At 50.0% G+C, this 13,921-nt stretch overlaps 1 protein-coding gene across 2 annotated transcripts in view; it reads left to right on the forward strand.

Annotated features, from left to right (window-relative positions):
- sipa1l1 (signal-induced proliferation-associated 1 like 1) overlaps positions 1-13,921 on the forward strand; it is a 43,489-nt gene that overhangs the window by 17,917 nt on the left and 11,651 nt on the right. The window contains exons 8-14 of one of the 2 annotated variants that reach the window (XM_076272519.1): positions 774-1,048; positions 1,804-2,109; positions 2,514-2,651; positions 3,448-3,551; positions 8,177-8,274; positions 9,220-9,740; positions 12,727-12,951. In XM_076272519.1, the coding sequence (XP_076128634.1) occupies positions 774-1,048; positions 1,804-2,109; positions 2,514-2,651; positions 3,448-3,551; positions 8,177-8,274; positions 9,220-9,740; positions 12,727-12,951 (1,667 nt within the window). The remainder of the gene's footprint in view (positions 1-773; positions 1,049-1,803; positions 2,110-2,513; positions 2,652-3,447; positions 3,552-8,176; positions 8,275-9,219; positions 9,741-12,726; positions 12,952-13,921) is intronic. The other variant, XM_076272520.1, reaches the window with a different exon arrangement.

The following is a 13,921-nucleotide window of genomic DNA, read 5'->3' on the forward strand; positions in this document are numbered from 1 at the left end:
GATTTCCTTCCCCTTTTCTTTCTTACTCTCTGCATTGCTTTCTCTGCTCTCTCTCTCACTCACTCTTTCTCTCTCTCATCTCACTCTCTTCCTCCTCCTTTCCTCCCACTCTTTCTCTGGATCTAATAGCTTAATTTAATTCTGGATTTGCTTTATTGGCACAGCTTGTACACTAACCATATTTTTCAAATCAAATTTGTGGATGCAAAGCAAATGTCCTCTCCTCCCCTCCTACCAAATTTTGGATGCAAAGTGTTTTTTGTTCTCCCTCCCTCCCTCTCACTCTCCCTCTCTCTCTCACTCTCCCTCTCTCCCCTTCCTTGTCACTTGTTCTCTCTCCTCCCGCCCGTCTCCCAAACTGCGGTGACAAACTTCTCGCCCCCTCCCTCTCCTCCCTTCCCCTACACTTCTTCATCATCATCCCCCTCTTCCTCCTCCCTAACTCCCTGACAGTAATAAGGTACCAACACAAAAAGGTTTTGGAATTTATAATACATTTGGATTGAAATCTTCCATTATGTATCTATTGTCCTCTATTATATATCTATTATCTAATGTGTAATTATTTTCAAAGTACTCTTTTGCCATGAAATAGTCACAGCTGCTAATATTGCCTAATTGTGGATTTGTTACAAACTTTTTCTCTCTCTCTCTCTCTCTCTCTCTCTCTATCTATCTATCTATCTATCTATCTATCTCTCTCTATCTATCTCTCCCTCTCTCTCTCTCTCTCTCTCTCTCTCACTCTCTCTCTCTCCTCCCCCTCCTGACAGTTTCTGACGAAGGGCTGCGAGACGACAGAGCTGACGCTGCGGCGTAACGGCCTGGGCCAGCTGGGCTTCCACGTCAACTACGAGGGCATCGTGGCCGAGGTGGAGCCCTACGGCTACGCCTGGCAGGCCGGCCTGCGGCAGGGCAGCCGCCTGGTGGAGATCTGCAAGGTGTCCGTGGCCGCACTCTCGCACGAGCAGATGATCGACCTGCTGCGCACCTCCGTCACCGTCAAGGTGCTCATCATCCCGCCGCACGAGGATGCCACGCCACGCAGGTACCAGCCCCACCCACCCAGTCCAGCCCACCCACTCAGCCCCACCCAGCCCCACCCACCCAGCCCCACTCACTCAGCCCCACCAACCCAGCCCCACCCACTCAGCCCCACTCAGCCCCACCCACCCAGGCCAGTCCAGACAGGCTGGACTCGCCCACTGATAACACCACCGACACACCCATGATCACTTGTGTTATCAATGTAGCCAATGATACTTAACTTACTAATTATGGTGACTAATATTATTGCCTTATATTATTGATGATATTGTGTAATTTAGCCATAAAGGTCTATTAAACCTAAAACTACACTTTTTTAAGGATACTGGGAGTAGAAAAACCTGTTTTTCAAGGCCCCTCGTGCGTTTGGGTTTTTATTCCAACCTATTGAGGGAGCAGTCTTAACCATCCATGTAATTACCAGCTTTCACATTTCAGATGGGTGATTAATGTTATCAGGTGGGCTGCACCCACACTGGGTTGTAAACCTAAAGCCAGGCAGGCAGGATTCTGACTGGTTAATACAGGATTCTTAAGGATTTGTCCTCATAATGCTATATGGTGTCATGTTTCTGAAAAACAGTTTAACATTTTTTAAGTTGGAAACAGCTGCTTCATTTCTGAATGGCCATTCCGATCAGTGTGCTGTTCTTATGTTATCCCTGCTTCTCTTGTAATCCCTTATTCCCTGTCTTCTTCCCTCTTTATTACCCTCCATCCATCCATCCATCCATCCCCCCATCCCTCTGTCCATAGGGGCTGCTCTGAGCTTTGCCGCGTGCCTGTGGTGGAGTACAAGGGCAGCAACGAGGCGGGCTCCTTCGAGTACAAGTTCCCCTTCCGCAGCAACAACAACAAGTGGCAGCGCAACAGCTCCAGCCCTCAGCAGTCGCTGGCCGCCTCCCCCCAGCCGGGCCACGCGGGCAGCGCCAGCGGGACGCCCAACCGCGCCGTCAGCCTGGGCGCCAGCATGGGCAAGACGCTCTCCGCCGAGCGCGAGGGGCGCACCGCTGCCATCCCCCGCAGCGTGTCCAGCGACGGACGACCCCTCGACTCCAAGAGGTACGGATAGAGGGGGGAGAGTGGGGTGCTGTAGGCAGAGTGCAGGGGCTACTGTGGGGCCTCATGGGAGTTGGAGTTCAGGCTGACTGGGGGGCCTCATGGGAGATGGAGTTCAAGCTGATTGTGGGGCATCATGGGAGTTGGAGTTTAGGCTGAATGTGGGGCATCATGGGAGTTGGAGTTTAGGCTGATTGTGGGGCATCATGGGAGTTGGTAGTTCAGGCTGACTGTTTTCTTTAGAGTATGTTGCGCTCAGGTTCCCCATAATTTATCTTCTTTCTTTTTCTAGTCATTTGGATATTTAGTTTTGAACAAATTTCTGCAAATCGCTCTTACTCACTTACTCATTGTTTCTTTCTTTTTCTCTCTTTTTTATTCCCTCTCCCTCTCTCCCCCTCTCTCAGGATGTCTCCTGGCTCTGAGGGTTATGGGTTGGGCTCGTCTCTGGGTCTGGGCCGCCACAACCGCAGCTCTCCCAGCAACCTCTCCTGCTCCAGCGACACGGCTAGCGCCCACTGGAGGCAGAAGTCCATGCCAGAGGGGTGAGTGGGGTACACACACACACACACACACACACACATATACACACACACACACACACACACACACACACACACACACACACACACACACACACACACACACACACACACACACAAGCTCCGCATATCTCACATACAGAAGTACTGTACGTACGTACGTACACACACACACTAACACTCACACACACTTGTGTATATATAAACTCCACATACATACATCATACATTAACGTAGGTATAAAAGCTCCACACAGACACACACACACACACGGATCTGCGTAACTGTCCTGCATATGTGCAGTGTTAACTTTATATGCAGACTTCAACGCGGTCGCATGTAAAGGCATCCGCACATAAGCAGGAACTAGGCTCTTTTTATTAGTCTTTCATGTCTCAGCCCTTCCCCTTCACATGCTGCCTATTAAACCTCAATAACACTTCCAGATGTGAGACTTAATGAGTTTTTTTGCTTCGTAATGAAACTTCACAGATATTAAAAATGTCAAATTAAATTAGCCTTTTATGGTCCTGCACGTTCATGGACATGGACAAACACAGTACACAGGCACAAAGCAGACGCACCTGGGCTAGCAGTTGTGAGTTTGTTATGTGCAGCCGTATCCTTCAGTGTGCAGGTTTTTGGCCGTGATTTTATCCAGCAGTGTTTTGATGTATGAGCATCTTAATGGGATGCCGTGTGCTTCATTCCAAATGTGAAGTGCGTGGCTGTTGTGCTGTTTAGTGCCGTGTTATTTTTACTGTTGTGCGTTAATTGTGGCGTGTTGTTGTTGTTGCAGATTCGGGCCCCCCAGGCACTCTCCCCTTCCTGGGGAGCGTCAGCTCACGCCTGACGGATGCACGAGCGGCAAGAGCACGCCCAGTGGAGATCGCGGCTCGGCAGGTGAGGTGCATCGTGGGTAACGCGCGCAGCTTTCTGTGGCTCTCAAGTTTCACTTTATTTAAAGTGAAACTTTAACCTTAGAAAAGGAAATTTAAAAGGATTTTTTTTTCTGTGTATGTGTTTTAGACATCCTTCTGCACACTAAATTTCACCTTAGAAAAAGGAAATTTAGTGTGCAGCAGGATGTCTAAAACACATACACAGAAAAAGCACCGCCAGATGCCAATACAATTGACATCACAACACAGGACACACAACAACAATGGAGACACTCCTTCCCCTAAAAAAATAATGACTGAATCTCAGACCTAAAGTGGTTCTATATTTTCCGCGAGGCTTCTCCGAAATGTGAACTTCTCTGATGACAAGTGTGGATGCCGCTGGAGTGAATGCAGGGGGAGCTAAGAGGATTAGCTGCGAAATGTCACAGCGAGTAGTAAGGTTGACTGGCACTGAGAAGTGCCGTGGTGATGGTTCTTCTTGTTGTAGGCGGCAGGATTTAAAAAGAAGGCCATGTTTTAGTGGTGGCAGATTTGACTGGTATTCATGAGACATTTCAGCACTTTCTCCCGACGTACCCTCTTAATTCCCAGCGTGCCAGTCACATGAGAGACCTGTTGGACTGCTTCTCTAGCTGCTCTGTGTGGCGTTGAACTAGTGAAGACCTCAGTGGGCGGGGTTCTCCTAGTCTGGGGTTCACAAGACCGTCTCCTACCGTAAACACAGCTGTGTGTCTGTGGGTGTGTCTAAAGAATAGCTCTATAGTAGTGCAGGACAGGAGTGGTGCAAAATGGCGTTTTTTTGAAAGGGTCTTGTCTCCTGATTTGAGGTGTGCTGTGTTTTATGTCAAACTGATTTGTTTCTGACATGGGGTTCTCAGAGGGAGAGTTAAGAATGTGTGTGTCCATTATCATTTGTTTGTCTGAGGCCAAACTTGAGAGACTCCCACACGCACACGCACACACACACACACACACACACACACACACAATCATACAAATCCCCTCAAACAAACAAACGCACGCTCGTACAAGGCGTGGAGTACACAGAGTGCCCTTGGCCCCCTCTATGCTGATGCCCCCCCTCCCCCCTCAAGTGCCCTCTGTACTTTGAGGAGGAAAGTGGACCACCATTATACCCCTCCTTTGCTCTCTCTCTCTCTCTCTCTCTCTCTCTCTCTCTCTCTCTCTCTCTCCCTCCCTCTCTCCATCTTTCTGTCTGTGATGAGGTGTTCCCAAAAGCCCCTTCAGGTGACAATCACCCCCCACACACACACACACACACACACACACACACACACACACACACACACACACACACACACACCCCACCATCACAACCTGCTGGTCAGTCTATGTGTATTAGAAAGCAATCTCGCTGAAGAAAAGAGAAAAACACAGACATAAATAAGCAGAACACACACACACACACACACACACAGACAGACAGACACACAAAAAAGCAAAAAAAAGAAAACTTGCTCGGCTCTCTGCTGTAGATTTCTAAAGGGCAGAGCGGGCACTCTCTTGCCTCCTGGCATGGGTATTGTTTGGCGTGCAGCGGCCCTTTTGTTCCGACTGCCCTCTCTTGCGGTCGCCGGTGTTCTTTCCTGTTCTCGTCAGGGTCAGCGGTCGCCGCGGTGACTCACGCTCAGCCTCGTCAAACCATCTCGCCGCTCACGTCCCCCCTCTTCTCCTCTTTCGTCCTCCACCCAACTCACTGATCTATCCTCGTTTCTCTTCTTTCTTTTTATTGCCTTGCCTCTGTCTCTCCTCTCCTCCACCCAACTCACTGATCTATCCTCGTTTCTCTTCTTTCTTTTTATTGCCTTGCCTCTGTCTCTCCTCTCCTCCACCCAACTCACTGATCTATCCTCGTTTCTCTTCTTTCTTTTTATTGCCTTGCCTCTGTCTCTCCTCTCCTCCACCCAACTCACTGATCTATCCTCTTTTCTCTTCTTTCTTTTTATTGCCTTGCCTCTGTCTCTCCTCTCCTCCACCCAACTCACTGATCTATCCTCGTTTCTCTTCTTTCTTTTTATTGCCTTGCCTCTGTCTCTCCTCTCCTCCACCCAACTCACTGATCTATCCTCGTTTCTCTTCTTTCTTTTTATTGCCTTGCCTCTGTCTCTCCTCTCCTCCACCCAACTCACTGATCTATCCTCGTTTCTCTTCTTTCTTTTTATTGCCTTGCCTCTGTCTCTCCTCTCCTCCACCCAACTCACTGATCTATCCTCTTTTCTCTTCTTTCTTTTTATTGCCTTGCCTCTGTCTCTCCTCTCCTCCACCCAACTCACTGATCTATCCTCTTTTCTCTTCTTTCTTTTTATTGCTCTCTCTCTTGTTTTGTTCCATCCCTCCCTCGGCACCTCTGATCCTCCACAGTCCCTCTTGCGACACCTTGCAGCTGCCATCTCTGCCAAGCAACACTGGCTTTTGTGGTTGTTGTTTTCGCCTTTCATTCAACTGCATGTAACCTTTCTTGTGGTCATTTGTTTTGACTGTTCCATGTACCCTGTCATTTCATTTTTAGAGTTCCTGTTTTTAGCAACTTCCCAAATCCACACTTAACCAGCCTTGTCCTCGTGTCCTCCCTCTCCCCTGGGCAAAGCCAGTTCAGGACATGCGAGGCCAGGCCAGGCCACTTCAGGTCAGAGTGGCTGGGCGGGGGTGTTTGCATGTGCTGGCTTGACAGAGTGACCCAGCGTATGTCGTGTCTGGGCCTACCCTTCAGCCAGCCCACACTCCAACCGCGCCCCACCTCCCACACCCCCCTTTTCAAGTGGCTCTGGGGGCCCTGCGCTGACCTCAGGCCACAGGGAACTCCAGCGGTCGAGTGTTGACCTCTCTCCCTAGTAGTCCACCACGAGCCCCGCTGGCCCACCGAGTGGCGTTGTTTTAAAATAGCCAGCAAAGGAAGAATGTGGTGGAATACCTGTGGTTTGCGGTCACTTTGAGTTTAATTAAAGTGGTAACGGCCACATTTGTTCAGCGGGTGACTGGGGAAGGCAGAGCCAGAGGAAGTGTGTGTGTGTGTGTATGTATGTGTGTGTGTGTGTGTGTGTGTACACAGGATGGGGAAACCCTCCCTGGTAGAGAGGGACGTGGCAATGCATGCTGGGAAATGGCCCTTGAGTGTGGGCAACAGAATCCTGGCTTGAGTGTCCTGACTTCCCTTACTCTGGTGTGTGAGAGTTGAGTAGAGGGCTGAGAACTTCAGTCTCACTTTATGTGTACACACACACACACACACACACACACACACACACACACACACATAAGTATGTACGCATACACATGACTGACTGGATGAGCACAATGCTTTTGGCTAACGTGCATAACTAAAGTACTAGAATCGTTTGCATGCATTAAGGTTGAAATACAGCTAATTAAGGGTTCTAACATCTGCCTCGTCCTTTGTTTTTGCCTTTCCTCCACACCATCCCTCTCTCTCTTTTCTCTCTTTCACGCACACTTGCACACGTGTAAACACACACACACACACACACACACACACACACATGCACACAGTTATTATAGATGCACACAACGCTCCTGCACCGCTTGAGGAAGCTGCCTTCCCTAATTGCCCCGTACAGCCTGTCTTGTTTTGGTGACGCTACTGTTGCGTAACGCCCGGGCACTCTCACAATGGTCTGACTTACTCTCTCTCCTGTTTGGCTGCTCTGAGAGGAGCAGATGCTGGCCAGTGGCCAGCCCGGTGGTCAGCTCTCTCTCTCTCTCTCTCTCTCTGCGGTCTCCTTCAGATGAGTTTGCGTTCTTCAGTCTGCGGTGATTCAGCTCCCCTGGCCTCACCTCACTTAGTGTGTGCCTGAGAGAGAGAGAGAGAGAGAGAGAGAGAGAGATAGATTCATAAGAAGAGAATGGAGATTGGAGTTTCATATGAGTTCCCCAAGCTGGACGGGTTTAGTTATATTTGTTGGTGGTGATAATGGCGATGATGATGATGACTATGCAGTTGATAGGGTGTTGATGATGATGGTGGTGGTGGTGATGATGATGGTTGTGAAGGTGGTGGTTATTATGATGATGATGATAATGGTTGTGAATGTGGTGGTGATGATGATGATGGTTGTGAAGGTGGTGGTGGTGATGATGATGATGATGGTTGTGAATGTGGTTATGATGATGATGATTAGGGTTGTGAAGGTGGTGGTTATGATGATGATGATGATAATGGTTGTGAAGGTGGTGGTGATGATGATGATGATGATGATGATGATAATGGTTGTGAAGGTGGTGGTGATGATGATGATGGTTGTAAATGTGGTGGTGATGATGATGATGGTTGTGAAGGTGGTGGTTATGATGATGGTTGTGAATGTGGTGGTGATGATGATGATGATGGTTGTGAAGGTGGTGGGTATGATGATGATGATGATGATGGTTGTGAAGGTGGTGGTGGTGATGATGATGATGATGATGGTTGTGAAGGTAGTGGTGGTGATGATCGTGTTGTGTGTGGTTTTTTGGGCCAGCACCAGTTGTCTACTGCTGTACTGTCTACATGTCAGACCATTTAGCAAAAAGCTTTGATTATAATGTTCCCTGTTCTATTCCATGTTCTGAAGCTAAATGTTTCCAAATTATCTCTGATGTGCTTAGATGGTCCTGTCACAAAGTCTGGGTCATCTTATTCTGGAGGCCCACGGATCCAGAGGCAGGAGCAGGTCATCCATCACTCTCCGAAGAAGGGCAGTCAGGTGAGACTACACACACACACACACACACACACACACACACACACACACACACACACACACACAAACACACTTGCTCACTCACTCACACACACACATACTCTCACTCACACACTCACACACACATACATATACAGAACACATGCACAGTGCGCCAATATATTGCTTGAAACAGCGTAACTGTGTAAATAGTCTTGTAACATGTATTCATATATCACATGTATCAATCACTGATCACTACTAGTGATACCCAGTCCTGGAGTTTTGATGAATGCCTTGTCAACGCGTAGACTAAGATGTGCTTAGTGATTCAGTGTGACGGCCAATCGGGGGCTGTCCCGTGGTTTACAAGCAATCCTGGGTTAGAGAACTCCTAGAGCGAAGATGAGCTCCTAGCAATCCTGGGTTAGAGAACTCCTAGAGCTAAGATGAGCTCCTAGCAATCCTGGGTTAGAGAACTCCTAGAGCTAAGATGAGCTCCTAGCAATCCTGGGTTAGAGAACTCCTAGAGCTAAGATGAGCTCCTAGCAAACCAAAGCCACAGGGCTGTTGTATTTGGAGGTTACACACATACTGTACACATGCACGCCTACTCCAATGTTTTAGTTAACTAAGCCAGGTTTGTCACTGAAACAGAGGATTGGTACATAAGCTAAAGACATAACTTCTCTCTTTCTTGTAACTCTCTCCCTCTTCTCTCCCTCTCTCTTTTTCTTTCTCTCCTTCCCTCTCGCTCTCCTTCTCTGTCTCTGTCTCTCTCTCTCTATCTCTCTGTCTTTCTCTCCATCCCGCTCTCTCTCTCTCTCTCTCCCTGTCTCTGTCTTTCTTTCTCTCTCTCCCCTCTCTTTCTCCCTCTCTCTTCACTCCTCTCTCTCTCTCCCCTCTCTCTTTCTCCCTCTCTCTTCACTCCTCTCTCTCTCTCTCTCTCTCTCTCTCTCCCTCCCTCAGTCTGAGGGCCTGTACTCCGGCCACTCCAGCAGCAACACCCTGTCCAGCACGACGTCCAGTGGGGGCCTGAGCGACGACAAGTGGTACGACATGGGCAGCAGCACGGGCGGCGGGGGGCTAGCGGCGGGCGCGGACCTCGGTGACCTGGAGCCCAACGGCCTGGGAGGCGGCAGCTACCTGCAGGGGGCGTCGGCCGACAGCGGCATCGACGCCTCGTCCTACGGCGGCGGCGGCGGCGGCAGTGTCCCGTCCCACCATGCCAGCTCGTCCTCGCTGCTGCTGCCCGTGAGTGGACCGAGCACGCGAGACCGCGACCGAGACCGCGAACGGGCGGCGTCGCCCTGGCACGGTGGCCAGTCAGACGGTGGCGGTCGGCGCATGCTGGAGCGTTCGCCCCCCGCGGCGGAGTCGCCGGTGCCCCCTGGGGGGCCGCCCGAGGGCCCCGCCCGCAGCCCCCCCACCCACCTGCTGGTGCGCGACAACAGCTCCTACAGCCTCAGCGACGCCGCCTCCCACTCAAGGTACACACACACACACACACACGTACATGCGCACGCACACATACACACATACATGCGCACACATACACACACACATACAATGTACACATGCATAAAGAACTCCATGTATACATACACACACACACACACACACACACACACACATAAAAAAAAACACACACCCACATTTACGCACACGCACAGGTACACATACAGACACACATACACATGCATCAACAGATAGTTTGCAGAGACTGTGGATGTGGATAGATGGTCACAAACGTTTTCTACTTCCTCATACCTTGGAACATACAGTACACTCATGGTACAGTATCTTTAAAAACACACATGCGCTTATAATAAACCCACCCTCCAGAACACACACACAGTCTCTACACATTCCCAGAACACACACTCCGTCTCTACACATTCTCAACTCTCTGCGCGCGCGCACACACACACACACACACACACACACACACACACACACACACACACACTCTGCCAACCATAATGCATAGTAGTCTCCTCTCACTGTTCCACACACTCACACTTACTTACAATAACATTTTCTCTCTCTGCTGCTGACTGACACACTCGTGAGCGCTCCCATTCACATGCACCCTCAAACCCCCACACACCACTGCTCCTCAATCACTCACTCACACACACACACACACACACACACACACACACACACACAGAGCGTCCTATTCCTCAGCTACGGTCCAGGAATAACAGGCTGTTAGTCAGACCCGCGGTTCAGCTCTGTGCCGTGGGGCTGCTGCTGACCAGACACACACACACACACACACACACACACACACACACACACACACACACACACACACACACACACACACACACACACACACACACACACACACACACACACACACACACACACACACACACACACACACACACACACACACACACACACACACACACACTGACCAGACAGTGACCGAGGGGCTGTGCTGTCTGCTGGCACCCCGCATCTGGGTTGCCTTCCTGGGAAAGCCACAACCTCAGACACTGATCCTTCGGAAAACGTCTGCGGGAAAGCAAAGGAGGTTTCTCATAGACACACACACAGACGCACACACCGCCATCGTCGTCTCACCCGCCCATCACCCCTGCTTGTGTGTGTGTGTGTGTGTGTGTGAGACACAGAGAGACGATTGATTCAGCAGACATCAGAACCTCTTTCTTTCTCTCCCTCGATCACTCTCTTTTTCCACCTCTGTGTCCTTTACTGTCGAATCTCTCCCTCCCTCCTTCTCTCTCTCCTTCCCTCCTTCTCTCTCTCCCTCCCAATCTTCTCTCTCGCCCTCCCTCCTCTCTCCCTTCCTCTCTCCCTCTCTCTCTCTCTCTGACTGTGTAGAAAAAGAAGTGCTTTGGAGACGAGCCCCTTTTTTATTGTCATTCTTGGAGAAAGCCACCTCTCTCTCTTCCTCTCTCTTCCTCTCTCTCTCTCTCTCTCTCTCTCTTCCTCTCTCTTTCTCTTTCTGTCCCTCGCTCTCTTTCTCTCCCTCGCTCTCTTTCTCTCCCTCTCCAAACATGGAGGGAAAGCGTTTGGGTGTCCCCAGCAGTCTGTCCTCCCCCCTATTAGTGCGCTCATAATTCATGCTCTCCTCAGGAAGTGGGTGTTTATGGAGACGCAGGCTTGTCCATCTCTCCCCCGTTCTGCTTCCTGTGTGAAAGAGACTCTGAGAGAGTTGTGCAGTCGCTGCATGTTCTCTCTCTCTCCCAAAAGCTGCAGACCGACTCTGTGCATTCTTGAAGCCATCACACCTCCTACCACCGCGTGATGACTAGATGACTAGTCTGAGGGACCTACGGTACAGACAGACGTGGAAACACACACACACACACACACACACACACACACACACACACGTGGACGGACTCTTTCTCTCTCTCTCTCTCAGCGATCTGTTCTTTCCAGACAGACGTGATGTTCTCTGCCTGCCTGTCTGTCTAAAGGGAGATGGCTGGCTGGCTGGCTGGCTGGCTTAGTGGGCTCCCCTAAAACATGGCTCCAACCTCTTTAGTCAGCATTGGTGGAAAGTTTGAAAGGTTTCAGAAGTTTGTGTTGCTGTAGCTGTAGCCTGTTGCGTAACCTCCACGGGAACCCAACACATTCCACGGATGCTCTGGCCTGTTGTGGTCATCAGACTGGCATTCCTGGCAAAACGCTCAACTCAAAAAAGGAAAGGTGAACAGACCGTCCACAATGTCCACCTTCCACTCTGCTGAGACTGTGTGGACCTGAAACGTGCACTCTTGCTTCCTGATGATCCAATATAGCACATATTAGATGTGTGTGTGTGTGTGTGTGTGTGTGTGTGTGTGTGTGTGTGTACAGTATGTATGTTAATATATATGTGTATTGGATTCAGCTTTGTTCAGCTTAACACATCCCCACTATTCACCTTCCACTTGACCGTTTCTTCTCTCCCACGTTCAGTATGGACTTACACTCACGAGTCTGTCTTAACCCCACTCTTCTCTCTTTGTGTGTGTGTGTATGTGCGTGGATTCGTGTGTGTGTGTGTCTTATTGGGCTTGCTCAGTACAGATTTACACATTAAAAAGCATCTCTAGACTTTTCTCCTTTTTACTGTGCATGTCATGTACACTATGCATCTGGACACCTTTTCAAGTGTGTATGTCTGTGTGTCTCTGTGTGTGTGTGTGTGTGTGGTGTGTAAGAGAGCGCAGATTTACACAGAAATCTCTCATTACCCTACCACCCCCACCCTCCCCGAGACACACACAATTACACCCACACACACCCTACCACCTCCTCTTTCTATGTTTCTATGTGAGAGAAACACGGACATCCCTCCAGGTGTGTGTGTGTGTGTGTGTGTGTGTGTGTGTGTGTGTGTGAAGCTCACACCCCTTTCACGTCTGTGTGTATATGTGTGTGTGTTAGACTCACACCCCTTTTCTTTTCGTGCGTGCGTGTGTGTGTGTGTGTGTGTGTGTCGCCCTGCAGTGCCGTGAGCTCGCGCCACTCGGGCAGCCCCGGCCTGCTAGGGTCCAGCCACAGCTCGCCGCAGGAGCCGTCCTCGGCCGCCACCTCCCCCTGCTCCTCCCAGGCCTCCATCTCCCCCGGCCCCAAGTCCTTCTACCCGCGCCAGGGGGCCACCAGCAAGTACCTGATTGGCTGGCGCAAGCCTGGCAGCACCATCAACTCCGTGGACTTTGGGGACACGCGCAAGTAAGCGGCGAGACGGTGGTGTGGGGTTTAGGAAGGGGGGCTTGGGGTCCCCCCCTCCTGGGGCGCAGAGCAGGGGATAATTTGGGGGGGGGGGGGGGGGTGGGGGGGGTGGCTTGGCCCACTGGAGTTATCAGGGTTGGAGTTTAGCTGGTCAGGGGGTTAGGGTCAGGGTCAGGTAAAGCTCGTCTTCGTGGCTCATAGCCTGCTGTTCCAGATGGCCCCTCTGAAAAAGATTTTGGACAACACACATGGTGGAAAAGAAACATATCCACACCCCCTAATGTACAGATCAGCATTGGTCTCAGACAAGCCGCTGATATTTTTCATAGTTGTGTTGCATTCTGGGTGGAAGGAAAGTAGTCTTAGGATTTGCTGTTGTTACCGTTGCATCCTATTTATTGTTTTCCTGTAAGGTCGTATTCCACCTCATTGCCCTAAAGCCCCCATTCAAAAAAACAAGCTGTACAACAGAACCAGTTTTGTTTTATTATTAGGTTCATTCAGAAATAGGAATATGACTATATATATTTACCTCCATGTTCTGAAAAGAGTGCAGTGCAACTCGGCTACCTTTGTGTCTGATCGCCACCTTGTGGTTGCTCAGTAGTACAACACCCTTCTGCAGCAGCAGAAGAGGGGTAAATCTGAACTGAAACTGATGGTTCACAGAATGATGAATATCCTACAAGCAACAAGGCATGTGAATTAAGCATGTTTTATAGCCAGTACTTTACAGTAATTTGGGGAACTGATAATTTTATAGGTTTTGATGATGACCTTGATGAGATGCAGGGGCACGTTTCCCTAAACCATAGTTGCAACTATGTTGGTTGCAATGCAAATTCCCATTGCCAAACAACTAAGTTGCTAAGAGGTTAGCAACTATGGTTTTGGGAAACACACCCCAGGACAGGAGTAGGTCACACGGAAGGTCACATGTCACTCCTGCAGAGCAAATTCACAAAGACTG

Source organism: Alosa pseudoharengus, unplaced genomic scaffold (genome assembly GCF_046254945.1).
Source record: "Alosa pseudoharengus isolate Yale_2024_CS ecotype anadromous, Long Island Sound unplaced genomic scaffold, YU_APseudo_1.1 YU_APseudo_1.1_scf_7, whole genome shotgun sequence".
NCBI lineage: Eukaryota > Metazoa > Chordata > Actinopteri > Clupeiformes > Clupeidae > Alosa > Alosa pseudoharengus.